Source organism: Dreissena polymorpha, chromosome 5 (genome assembly GCF_020536995.1).
Source record: "Dreissena polymorpha isolate Duluth1 chromosome 5, UMN_Dpol_1.0, whole genome shotgun sequence".
Lineage (NCBI taxonomy): Eukaryota > Metazoa > Mollusca > Bivalvia > Myida > Dreissenidae > Dreissena > Dreissena polymorpha.
The window spans coordinates 29264158-29278702 of NC_068359.1; the positions used below are offsets into that span (position 1 = coordinate 29264158).

At 36.6% G+C, this 14545-nt stretch overlaps 2 protein-coding genes across 5 annotated transcripts in view; one reads left to right on the forward strand and one right to left on the reverse strand.

Annotated features, from left to right (window-relative positions):
- The window catches only part of LOC127880662 (proton myo-inositol cotransporter-like), a 35652-nt gene extending 34197 nt beyond the window's left edge, over positions 1–1455 (forward strand). For all 3 annotated transcript variants that reach the window (XM_052427990.1, XM_052427991.1, XM_052427992.1), the window contains one exon: positions 206–1455. In XM_052427990.1, the coding sequence (XP_052283950.1) occupies positions 206–378 (173 nt within the window). In that variant the 3' untranslated portion in view covers positions 379–1455. The remainder of the gene's footprint in view (positions 1–205) is intronic.
- Positions 629–13584, reverse strand: LOC127880664 (general transcription factor 3C polypeptide 6-like). Of its 2 annotated transcripts, XR_008049690.1 has the most exons (6): positions 13481–13584; positions 12051–12128; positions 8611–8722; positions 6306–6449; positions 5676–5848; positions 629–2072 (listed from the first exon to the last, which is right to left on the reverse strand). XR_008049690.1 is itself a non-coding variant. In XM_052427993.1 (5 exons), the coding sequence occupies exons 1-5, from the start codon at positions 13511–13513 to the stop codon at positions 5739–5741; spliced, it is 477 nt and encodes a 158-aa protein (XP_052283953.1). In that variant the 5' UTR covers positions 13514–13584; the 3' UTR covers positions 4996–5738. The 2 variants fall into 2 exon arrangements, 1 of the variants encoding a protein (XP_052283953.1); XM_052427993.1 differs by lacking the exon at positions 629–2072 and having other exon boundaries at positions 4996–5848.
- Between the last annotated feature and the right edge of the window lie 961 nt (positions 13585–14545).

Genomic DNA, 14545 nt, shown 5'->3' on the forward strand with positions numbered 1-14545 from the left:
AATGCATTTTAGTTTGCTCATCGATGCCAGAACTTAACATGTTCAAACATGCATAAATGCAATATGTTGTTTTAATGAATCAATTCAGATAGATATAACCAATAAAATATCCAAATAAAATTGCTTTTATCGATATTTGGTTAATATGCTACTGTGAACAAGGTCTGCATGGTCCAAAACTCAACGCTATCCTTTCTGTCTGCAGGCACGTTCTGGCTGTATTTTGGTATCTGCTTCCTGGGTCTGATATTCATGTTCTTAATGCTGCCGGAGACCAAGAACCGTTCCCTGGAGGAGGTGCAGGAACTCTTCATGTCCAAGGAGTACAAGGCCAAGCTCAGTCAGGACAAGGGCAAGGCACCAGACACGCACTTCTAGACCCCACAGCTGCCACCGGACAGGCCCGCATGGCGATAGATTGCCGTCATAATAACATGATTTGGGTGCTTCATTTGTTTAAATGAATGATGACATGGCGGTCTTGCACATTTTGTGACATCTTTTTGTCTTTTACTTCTTGGGGAACTAAATTTTGTCATAGTAATTACGATTCTGCATTTAGCAATATGTACACAGTTGTAAAAATGATTTAATGGATTCTATGGTGTGGCCCTTTTGACTCCAGGGGCATTACCGGTATTGAACAAAGTTTGTAGAGAACCAAAATACAATGTTACCTACCAAATATGAAACATGTGTGCCTTGTCGTATTAGAGGAAACATTATTGTGATCTAGAAGTCTATATACTGTCTGTATTTAAGCACCTGGATGTGGCAAGGTTTGACCCCACAATGTTGAATACCTAATATATTATCTGGACGTTTTAGTTTGTAAGATGAAGTCTATATTATCAATAATAATCTAAGTTAAAAAAGGGTATTTAACTTTTAACATTTTGACATTCACAACTTGATATCATACAGAATAGTACAAGCAAGATTGCATAAATAATGACAAGTGATGGGGAACATTTTCTGCAAATTTGATTCATCGGACAGTCAAACAGATCCATTCCATTCAAAATCCATTCAATTTTATTGACTCATGAAAATAATTGTAATAAAATGTATATACATGAACACGGAAAACGTTTTATATTTTAATTTCTACATCAATATTTCAGCTTGAACAGAAATATTTTTTTATTCATATACATGCCCAAACTGAAATATCATTATTTTGAATAACGTGCAAAAAAATGTCGCAATTTTAATTCGTTTAAATCAAATAAATCACTTTCCATTTTAGAGCATTATAACTTGTAGGGAACAAGGTCTCGTCATCTCACATGCTTCATACCTGCACTGTAAACTTCATCAGAATATGTGAATATGATTTCACAGTAGTCTCATAGTAAATAGTTCTTGCATTATAGTATTTTCGCATTTCTACTGGATATATACGATACATATATATATATACATGTGCTTAATATAATAAACAGAAACACAATACATTTGTCTCCTGTTATTGATTCACTATTTTAATATGATACTGTATAATACATTTATATTCAAAGAAATCAATTGTATTAGAATGAACTTTTCAAAAATAAGGGTACAATTATTTGAAAAAAAAAGTATTGTCAAATACAGATCTGATTGTCAAAACTGTAACCTAATGATATGGGAATTAATTTTCACATTTTGTTTTTTAATACTGTTATTGCTTATTTCGTACAGAACTCAATTTTTGTTGTTGTTGGCTGACACACAACGATCAACTGGACAAGAGCTGTCCCCAGTTAGCACACTTGACTCCGACACACAATGATCAACTGGACAAGAGCTGTCCCCAGGTAGCACACTTGACTCCGACACACAACGATCAATTGGACAAGAGCTGTCCCCAGGTAGCACACTTGACTCCGACACACAATGATCAACTGGACAAGAGCTGTCCCCAGGTAGCACACTTGACTCCGACACACAATGATCAACTGGACAAGAGCTGTCCCCAGGTAGCACACTTGACTCCGACACACAATGATCAACTGGACAAGAGCTTTCCCAAGGTAGCATACTTGACTCTTCAGCATTGATAATGTGATGTACCTTTTTCTGTCCCGTGGCTGTGAACACATGATAGATGGTTATTATCTGTAATATTATACAGGTCCGTTACATCGCGGTTCATGGGATCCACGCACTTTTTAACCAAAAGTAAAGATCTCATAATTTCAAAATTTCAGAACACGATCTAAAAGCAATTTTATTTTTTTTGGTTAAAACATCTATTTTATTTAAAAAAAAACAGTGACCAATCTGACTTGCCCCGATAGCAATGCCCAGCAAGCTCTGCATTTAGTCAATATAACTAGGGATGCAAGAGGTTACAAAAATCAGTAACCGGTTAACCTTTTGCCGTAACCGGTTATTAACCGGTTAACCGAAACGCTTTAGGTAGTTTCAATGTTAGAGTACATAAAAATGTCATACCGCTCGAACCGCTCTATAGACACGAAAGTAATTTCTAATTTGAGATCGCTTGCGTCATTATTTTATTTTTCATTGCGCCGCTTATATTACGTTCGCGTCAAATCGCTCACAAAAAGGTGTGTTTCTTTGTTAATTATGTTTCCATTTTTAAAGCTCAAATTGACCTTATATTAACATGTTTTTTCCCTTCTGGTTGACGTAAAGAGGGTCATGTGTTTCAACGAATCCGGATCTCTCTTAATTGGATAATTGCATATTTTCAATTATTTTGTTATTTGCATTTTAGCGTCTGTAGCCGAATTATTATCGTTAAATGTTCATTTTACATTTAAATGTGGGTAAAATAAAGAACACAAACTCAGATTCTGAGTTAATTTTTTATTCACAGTTTCTAGTTCTGTCTGCAGAATAAATCATGGGCACGTATGCCTGGACCACGAAATTTGCAAGGGCCTGGTTGATCGTCTCGCTCGACGAAGGACGGGGGGCAAAAACCTGGTGTAACGTCTGTTGCTTTGCCACATCCGGACTGGCCTTGTTGTTGTCAACGGACGGATGCTTAAATTTTATATGATTTCGCAGATTTGAGGTGCCGCCATGCAGTTGAATTGTTGCACTGCATAACAGACAAGATGCAGTGCTCTTGTCTGCCGATTTTCTGAAGTGTTTCCATACCTCGGACGGTAATGGTGGCATCGTTGGTGACGTAAATTACAATAATGATAGTAATTTCTCAGAAGCAAATACGACGTTTACTCGACAAGATTTTAACTACGAATGCATTTATTCAGAAAATTGTTTCTTATAAAACACGGTATTTTCGCGAGCAATCAGTGTTGGATATTGGTTAACAAAACATAAAAAAAAGCCGTGCATTGTCTAAACTGTTTTTTTATCGCGAGTTCGATAAACGTGTCAATTACGTCTTCGCTAATAGCCCCCACTCCCCGCAGTTCGCTAGTTAAATTTTCGCGAGTCAAACAAAACAATGGTGCCAATTATCAAAACGTACCCCTATTTGTTATCATAAAGGTATTGATTTATTGCTTTATTGCTGTGTTTGTTGACACGTTATTTATTACCGTCGACTGTGCGGCATGCTGTTTTAACTAGTCGCCAGCGCAATTTGGCAGTATGTCACGCGAAAAAAGTAAAAACGTACAAGTTTTTCGATGAAAAAAAACACATAATCAAATATATTTTTCAAGGTTAACCTTTTGCCGAAAATGTAACCGGTTAACTGGTCGTTCGGTAGGTTAACCGGTTAACCTCTTGCATCCCTAAATATAACACAGCTGAATACCTCAATCCCACATAAAGGGATTGAAATACATGTGTTTTTTCTCTATTTTTAGAAACAGTGGTCTTAACAGGACTGCTACGTAATGTAATATCAAGCTAGATCATGATGTAAGCTAGGTAATATCAAGCTAGATCATGATGTAGGCTATGTAATATCAAGCTAGATCATGATGTAGGCTATGTAATATCAAGCTAGATCATGATGTTAGCTATGTAATATCAAGCTAGATCATGATGTAAGCTATGTTATATCAAGCTAGATCATGATGTAGGCTATGTAATATCAAGCTAGATCATGATGTAGGCTATGTAATATCAAGCTAGATCATGATGTAAGCTATGTAATATCAAGCTAGATCATGATGTTAGCTATGTAATATCAAGCTAGATCATGATGTAAGCTATGTAATATCAAGCTAGATCATGATGTAAGCTATGTAATATCAAGCCAGATCATGATGTAAGCTATGTAATATCAAGCTAGATCATGATGTTAGCTATGTAATATCAAGCTAGATCATGATGTAAGCTATGTAATATCAAGCCAGATCATGATGTAAGCTATGTAATATCAAGCCAGATCATGATGTAAGCTATGTAATATCAAGCTAGATCATGATGTAAGCTATGTAATATCAAGCCAGATCATGATGTAAGCTATGTAATATCAAGCCAGATCATGATGTAAGCTATGTAATATCAAGCTAGATCATGATGTAAGCTATGTAATATCAAGCCAGATCATGATGTTAGCTATGTAATATCAAGCTTGATCATGATGTAAGCTATGTAATATCAAGCTAGATCATGATGTAAGCTATGTAATATCAAGCCAGATCATGATGTAAGCTATGTAATATCAAGCTAGATCATGATGTAAGCTATGTAATATCAAGCTAGATCATGATGTAAGCTATGTAATATCAAGCTAGATCATGATGTAGGCTATGTAATATCAAGCTAGATCATGATGTAAGCTACTTCCACTGCTACGTAATGTTATATCAAGCTAGATCATGATGTAAGCTACTTCCACTGCTACGTAATGTTATATCAAGCTAGATCATGATGTAAGCTACTTCCGCACAGAATTTTATCAGAATAGCACCATCCTAACCAAAGTTATTTAAATGAAACTCTTGAACTATTTTAGTAATAATAACCTTGACCAGAAAGGACCCATATATATGTTCTCCATGCAGGTTCATGTGTAAAGATTCGATTCAATACCTTCACCAGAAAAATAGATACAGAGATGTTTCACATTTTCTTTAACAGCATTATTATAAACATGCGGATGCGAACGCCGGCATATTGGCTTGTAATAAAGCTAATCATGATTTATATCTAACACACTGCAAGATTACATTACACAAAGTATTATATCCGAATTTCTTGTCTTATGTTGGGTAACATCCAAGAAAAATTCCATATGAAATCTTTTTGAAACCAGACACCTTACATGATACAAATTGCCCAGACATATGAACAATAAACAATCGCCATATGCCTGGCTGAAAAAGGCTATACTAACATTTTGTACAATATTATATTCATATGAAATTAAGAATATGCACAGACGCAATTAGTTGCAAATGATACTATGTAAGTTTTTACACAAGCTGCAATGACTGAGAAGAGTATTTTTGCAAAACGTGAACAGGGGGCCCTAACATTTATTTCCAAAAGTGTCCGCATGTGCCGGTCAAGTTTTTGACAATTCAAAAATTTATGAACATTAATAGATGTCAGGACAGTTCCACAGGTATCACCACTTGAACAGTTGCACTATCTCACTTCTATCTTGCTATCGTAGTCATTCTCAGTTACCCTTTGCCTAATCCCCAACACAAAACACACAGTAACAATCATGCCTTGCCATTTTGCATCAGTTCACTTGCAACACATGTAACTCATGTCTGGTAAGCACTTACTCATGTCTGGTAAGCACTAACTCATGTCTGGTAAGCACTAACTCATGTCTGGTAAGCACTAACTCATGTCTGGTAAGCACTACTGCGTTCCACAGGTGCAAAGGAGACAACTTCATCCACAGGGTAGACAACTTCATTGACAGTTGCTGACTGCTCGTCATCGCCTTCCTTGTCTGGAAACACGGAATTGTAAATTTTGACCATCAATAAACAAATAAACAGTTTTAATTCAATGTAAACCTTCATTTCACAAAACTCGTTATGTTCAGTTTAGGGTGAAATAAATATTGAAATGAAATAAATTGTTGGCTAAAATTGATTGAAACTTTCTAGAAAATTGAAACTGCTTCAATTCTTACTTTCAATAAATCAAGGTCCATAGAACTACCTTATGCAAAGCAAACTTAGACACAATATTACATCATCTGCTAAATGATATGCATGGCTATGACATTACAGAAATATACATGTAACTGTATGCATATTCATTGAATATCTGTCGTAGAGAATTAATCTCAGGTACATACATACACCAACAAAAAGGTAAGAACAACAGCATGACATTTCCTTTGTAGTTCAAGTATCAATATCTACAGTAAAGGTCAAGAATTATTGTATTTTTAGAATTACCAGAGTTTTGCTCCATTGATGTTTCAGCATTACTGTCTTGCTGCCCTTCTTTGTTGTGTTTCAGGAAGACACGTTTTACAGCCCACTTCTTGTTAGCAGTGCCACACAGCTCTAGTTTTGTACTAGCCGTTATGTTGTCAGGGTCTGACAAACACACAAAATAGGGGAACTATTATATCGTCATTTAAAATGAGTCAATCCCCATAAGAACAACAGATTAGTTTCCTGAAATAATTTTGTTGACTGCTTTTTACAGAAATAATAATAATATGGGTCCACCAAGCTAACTGGTCGATGTAAACCTATATAAGAAATGTGTTGCAATCCTAAATAGTATTAAAGAATATTGGATTAAAAAAGGAAGATAATTTGCTGTAAAGCAAAACACAACTATCTAATTATATAACACTTTTGCTGTGGAACTTATTGATAGTATGAGGGCCATCATGGACATCAAGCACTCACCTTAGTTTAAGTGAAAACACAATTGTCAAACAAAAGCTGTCACCATAGGATGACATATGCCCCCTATACATGTAAACGCTTAGATAGAAGTTATGAGCATTTTTCGAAACCTAAATACTAAATCCTTGAAATGCACTAAGTGACCCCGTGACCTAGTTTTTGACCCGACATGACCCATATTCAAACTTGACCTAGATATTGTCTAGATACAACTTATGGACAAGTTTGGTAAAGATCGGATGAAAACTATTTGAATTAGAGAGCAGACACGAAAAGTGTGACAGACTGACAGACAGTCTGACAGACTGACGGACAGTGCGAAAACTATATACCCCCTTTTCTTTGAAAGGGGGAATAAAAAGTGACATGGTGACCTAGTTTTTTACTTCATGTGACCTAGTTTCAAACATGGCCCAGATATGGCCAAGACAAACATTTATAATAAGTTCATTGTGATTAGGTCCCAAATAAGGCATTTGTTTCTAACTTTTTGTCAGTTTTTTACCAGAAATTGAAAACACCATGGAAAAATAACAGAAAACAAGAGATGTGTTTGTCAGATACACAATGCACCTAATGCGCCGCTTTGAATTTTTAAATTTATTTTTTGTACCTTTGACCTTGAAGGATGACCTTGACCTTTAAACACTCAAAATGCGCAGCTCCATGAGATACACATGCATGCCAAATATCAAGTAACTATCTTCAATATTGCGAAAGTTAATACCAATTTTAAAGTTTGACGCAAACCAACAAACAGACAGGGCAAAAACAATATGTCCCTCAGTATAGACTGGGGGACATACAAACTGCTGAGAAAAAATAACAAAAACTGGCAAAAATGAATGATCATTTGGTCACAAAAATACACAAAACATGGCAACACTACAAAACCTGGATTTCTATGCTTTACTTATTAATTTACTTTAATTTGAAAAGATTATAAAATCCCAAGCTAAGTCTGTATGTAAGATACCTACACACAATATTTCAGAACAACTCCTTCATCAAATCACAGTTATTAAGATGAAACAATTTGTCAACTTCTGTTTACAGTGACCTGGACTGAAATAAAACTCATTTTTTTCTAATTTTCAGAAACATGACCTTCATCTTGACCCAGCTAGTCCCAATATGATCCAAAGTTAGGTCTTCAGGCAAGCTTGCTTCATTTAATGTTTCATCAAGATTAGTTATTGAAAACTAAAGTAATTAACCTGAACCACATTTTAGCCAAATATATATTTTGGCAAAAGTGATGCTGATTATTGAACCGTTGCTCCCCCCCCCCCCCCATGAAATTTCCAGCTATGTCTAAATGTATGGTACACATGTACATTTGAATAAGAAGAAATCAATTAAGGTAATAAAAACTAAAAGTTTGAATAAGAGGAAATCAATTAAGGTAATAAAACTAAAGTTATTTAACTTAAACAGTTTTTCTATTTTCAGTAACAGCAATCTTGACCTTGACCCAACTGGCTCCAAATACAATCCGAAACGAGTTCTATACACAAGCTTGCTATATCCAAAGTGTCATCAAAATTTGTCAATGTTAAAGTAGGTTATTGACTGACCACCACCAAATATATACCACCCACCTGCCATAGGCCTACCTTATAAGCAGGATTGCCATCTTTTTGACTACTTTCTTAAAAACAAATTTTCCATTAAAGTACTTTTTTCATGCATAGCATATTTGGAAAGCAATATGCACACAACTATGCAATATAACATATATTCAGGACATTATTATAGTAGTTGTGAGCTGACCCATCATAATTTTGTCCCAATATGAATAGCCACTTGCTTCACAGATCTAGACTACCTGTGGTGTTACCTTTTGGCCGCGATATCTCCTCAAACAGCATGGCGGAGCAAAGCATGTCCTGGAACTCTCCAGTGAACGTGTAGTCATCCAACTGGAGCAAAGGCTTGCCCGTCTCTATACCCTGACACATAGCAGACACACTGTCACTAACACATAGCAGACACACTGTCACAGACAATGTCACAGACACACTGTCACATACACAATGTTACACACATTGTCACATACATAATGTCATGCACACAATGCCACACACATATAGCAGGCATGCTGACACTGGCACAGGGCAGACACACTGTCACAGACACATATCAGACACAGTCAGAGACATATAGCAAACACACTGTCAGAGACATATAGCAAACACACTGTCAGAGACATATAGCAAACACACTGTCAGAGACATATAGCAGACACACTGTCACAGACACACTGTGATAGACACATTGTAACTGACAAATGACAGACACACTGTCACAGACACACTGTTATAGACACACTGTAACTGACAAATGACAGACACACTGTCACAGACACACTGTCACAGACACACTGGTATAGACACACTGTAACTGACACATGACAGACACACTGTCACAAACACTGTCACAGACACACTGTCACAAACACTGTCACAGACACATAGCAGACATACTGTCATATACACACTGTCATAGGCACAAATACACACTGTAACTGACACATGGCAGACACACTGTCACAGACACATAGCAGACACTCTCACAGACACAAAGCAGACACACTTTCATAGACACACTGCCATAGACACATAGCAGACACACTGTCAAAGATACATAGCAAACACACTGTCACATACATATAACAGACACACTGTCACATACATATAGCAGACAAACTGTCACAGACACATAGCAAACACACTGTCACATACATATAGCAGACACACTGTCACATACACATAGCAGACAAACTGTCACAGACACATAGCAAACACACTGTCACATACACATAGCAGACAAACTGTCACATACATATAGCATACACACTGTCACAGACACAAAGCAGACACAGTGTCACTGACACAAAGCAGACACACTGTAACAGACACAAAGCAGACACAGTGTCACTGATACATAGCAGACGCACTGTCATATACACATTTTTAAGCAGACACACTGTCACAGACACACTGTCACTGATATATAGCAGACACACTGTCACTGATACACTGTAACAGACACACTGTCACTGAAACATAGCAGACACCATGTAACTGATACATAGCAGACGCACTGTCATATAGACATTTTTAAGCAGACACACTGTCACAGACACACTGTCACTGATATATAGCAGACGCACTGTCACTGATACACTGTTACAGACACACTGTCAGTGATACATAGAAGACACCATGTCACTGATACATAGCAGACACACTGTCACAGACACATAGCAGACACAGTGTCACTGATACACTGCCACAGACACTCTGTCACTGATACATAGCAGACACAGTGTCACTGATACATAGCAGACACAGTGTCACTGGCACATAGCAGACACAGTGTCACTGATACATAGCAGACACAGTGTCACTGATACACTGCCACAGACCCACTGTCACTGATACATAGCAGACACAGTGTCACTGATACATAGCGGACACAGTGTCACTGACACATAGCAGACACACTGTCACTGATACATAGCAGACACAGTGTCACTGATATATAGCAGACACAGTGCCACTGACACATAGCAGACACACTGCCACTGATACATAGCTGACACAGTGTCACTGACACATAGCAGACACACTGTCACTGATAAATAGCAGACACATTGTCACTGACACATAGCAGACACACTGTCACTGATACATAGAAGACACAGTGTCACTGATATATAGCAGACACAGTGTCACTGATACACTGTCACTGATACATAGCATACACACTGTCAATGATACATAGCATACACACTGTCACTGATACACTGTCACAGACACAGTGTCACTGATACATAGCAGACACAGTGCCACTGATACACTGTCATTGATACATAGCATACACACTGTCACTGATACATAGCAGACACAGTGTCACTGATACACTGTCATTGATACATAGCATACACACTGTCACTGATACATAGCAGACACAGTGTCACTGATACACTGTCACAGACAAACTGTCACTGATACATAGCAGACACACTGTCACAGACAGATACACTGTCACAGACACAGTGTCACTGATACATAGCAGACACAGTGTCACTGATACATAGCAGACACAGTGTCACTGATACATAGCAGACACATTATCACAGACACATAGCAGACACAGTGTCACAGACACAGTGTCACAGACACACTGTCACATACACTCTGCCTTATACACACTGCCACAGATACACTGCAGTCACACTGTCACAGACACACTATTACAGACACATAGCAGACACACTGTCACATACACACTATCACAGATACAAAGCAGACACAATGTCACAGACAGCAGACACACTGTCACAGACACACTAGTACAGACACACTGCCATAGACACATGACAGACACACTTGTCACAGACACACTTTTACAGACACATAGCAGACACACTGTCACATACACACTATTACAGACACAAAGCAGACACACGATCACAAACATACTATTTCAGACACATAGCAGACACACTGTCACAGACACACTATTACAGACACACTGCCACAGACACATAGCAGACACACTATAACAGACACATAGCAGACACACTGTCACAGATACAAAGCAGACGAACTGTCACAGACACAAAGCAGACACACTGTCACTGACACATAGTAGATACACTGTCACTGACACATAGTAGACATACTTTCAATAACTTATTGCAGACACACTGCCAGACACATAGCAGACACACTGTCATGGACACATAGCAGCCAGACACACTGTCACAGACACATAGCAGACAATTGTTCACACTGTTTTTTTTTCAAATATTAATGTAGAAACCCAAAATTAATAATTGCAACTTATGAGCATATCAATATCTTTCAAATGCAACCTCGAAGTGTTATCCATTCAATTAATGACTCTCAATATATCCACAATTTGGTGAATCTATAGTTTAAAGAACTTGGCACTACCAAAATGTTTACAATAATGGTTTATCACCGTTATTTTGTTGCAAAAACACAATGCAGAGTGTCAACCGATTAAGGCAAACTATGTAAGAATTTTGGTAAAAAATAGTCATCATAGTCATATAAATTCTGAAAATTAAGCATTATTTATCAAAAGCAAACAATCTGAACATTTGAAAGTGAAGAGTCATAAAAGAAAATAATTTAGGCAAAAAAGAAGGTGCGCAAAAATTTAGAGAGTCCTAAAACTACAAATTTCAATAATCAACAATTGATTACTATGTTTGATCCAAAGAGATAACATTAACAAGATTACCAGAACTTTTGCATGGGCCACGTTTCTCAGGAAGTCATTCTCCATCAGGCCTTGTATTTCCACCACAACTGTGCTCTCCTATAAACAGGGGGAAAATACGATTTTTGTAAGGGTGCATACAATAATGATTCATTAATGATCATAGTAGACTAGCATACAATATGAAGAATACAGTTGATATATAAAAAATGAACACACAAGAATTCATATAGTAAATATATCTGACTATATCCAGCCCTTTCACTGAATAAATATTTGTATATAAACTGGTTTGAAAACAAAATTGTATGATAAATGATATACAAATTTAGTGCAATGTTAATCTTAGAAATAATATCTAAGGATGGCAAAGAATTGCTAATTTGGTACTCAGTTATTACAGTATTGCAAAGATTCCAATATTCGATCATCGGGTAGTAAATCTATGTTGGCGTTTCCGACCGCCAAAATCGCTTATGGTGATTTAATCTTTCAGTTGGGAATTAAAGTTAAAAAGATGGCCATGGGCCCTAAACAGCTCACGTCATGAGACCCAAACAAACAAAACTATTCTGAGAAGGTGGAGTTAAGAATAATAAGTGTTTTTTTTTAAACATAAACATTTAATTTCCTAGCACATTTTTATTTTCTAACTACAACACCTGTTCTCAACTAGTTTCATGAAGATTTGACATTAAATATGACTCCTGCAGTTTACAAAATATTTCCATAAATTTGACTTAGTGTCCTTGTTTTTAAATTTTAAGCCAGTTTCAAAATTGTCTGCAATATTATAAGACAAATATTCTTACCATGTTACATGAAGATTGGACGAAAAAGTAAATTCCAGAATTTAAAAAAAGTTTCCAGCCATAAAAAGAAAACCAACCTACTCCCTGGCCTCAATGGGCTGAAACCATTTTTGAACTGGGTTGAGATATCATGAGAACAAATGTTGTGACCAAGTTTCAAGAAGATTGGAGCAATAACAAATATTATTCTAGATTGTTAACAAGCTTTTTTAAATCTAGTTTTTTTACTTTACACGTAACAGCATCACACTGCAACAAATGTTCCAATCATATTTCATGAAGATTGGACAATTCTGGCGAGTTAACACGATAAATGTTAACTTCGGACAATACACGACGCATGACGAACGACAGACAAAAAGGCAGCACCATTAACAAGTTGTGCTCAGGTGAGCTAAATTGTAAAATAAAATAAAATGGTGATTGTCAAAGATTGAAAGAAGTCAAATTTCCTCACCGTGTTTTGGATTGTATTTGATGCGACTGATCAGTACTACATCATTCCATCCGAGTTATATACTATCCGAAAACATTTGCATTCAGAGACAACGTCAACGAGAGAAAATTACAAAATGTCTTTGTAATTTAAAGCACGGATTAAATGCTCGCAAACACATAAAATCATAAGAAAATCAGTACCTCGTATTCATATTCTTTTTCGTCTCCGGACATGGTAAATACGTGCTAAAACGTGAGTCGTTCAACTTGTTGTCGGGCTGATTATGGCTTATGTTTTACTAAGGGAGGTAACTAGATACGGTATACGGACTATACAGATCCATTCACCTAGCAGAGTTGTTGTTCGTGCCTCAACATACATGAATGTAATGAACCGCAGTGTAAGAGAGTGATACAGACCATGGACGATGCAACGCGAATTGTTCATGTATATATGAACGCCCCTTTTTAAATAAATAACAGGATTATGTTGTTATTTGTAATTTATCTGGCATAAACTGTCCGCATCAACAGGAGCATGTATGCAATTTAACAGTGAACGGAGAAGCATGCAGAATGGATAGAAACACCATACAGTAGGATACCAGAGCGAGAGAGACATATATCTATGTAGACAGCAATCATCAGGTTACAGAAAGGGAAACAGCGTACAGAGGTGGATTGGAACACACGATACAAGATACAAAAAACTTTATTTTACGTCGGATATGAACAACGATAAACATTAGCCCATGAGCTATTTCCCGACAAACAAATGTATATATTATAACAAGTATAAATGAGCCAAAAGAAAGATTAAGCATATTCAATAAGCATTTAAAGTACAAGTACATAGTTAAAGCACATAAAACTCCAATTAAGTACAAATGTACATTAAGATCATAATATTTTGCATGTAACAAACAAATACATATAAGACTAAGGGTACGATACCTATAACTACATTAATTAACCCATTTATGCCTAGCGTCTAGAAAAAAGGCATTGACAAACAGCGTAGACCCAGATGAGACGCAGCATGATGCGGCGTCTCATCAGGGCCTGCGATGTTTGCTTAAAGGAATTTCTGTAAGAAATATTCTAAATATAGAAATAAATATACTAGACATCCCTAATTTTTAAATAAATTGATCCAATTTAGAAGGATGGGAGAGTCCGCTAGACACAAATGGGTTTAAGTTATCTTGCATGGTTCTATATTAACAAATATTTTATACACATTTATAACATTAAAAACAAAGCATA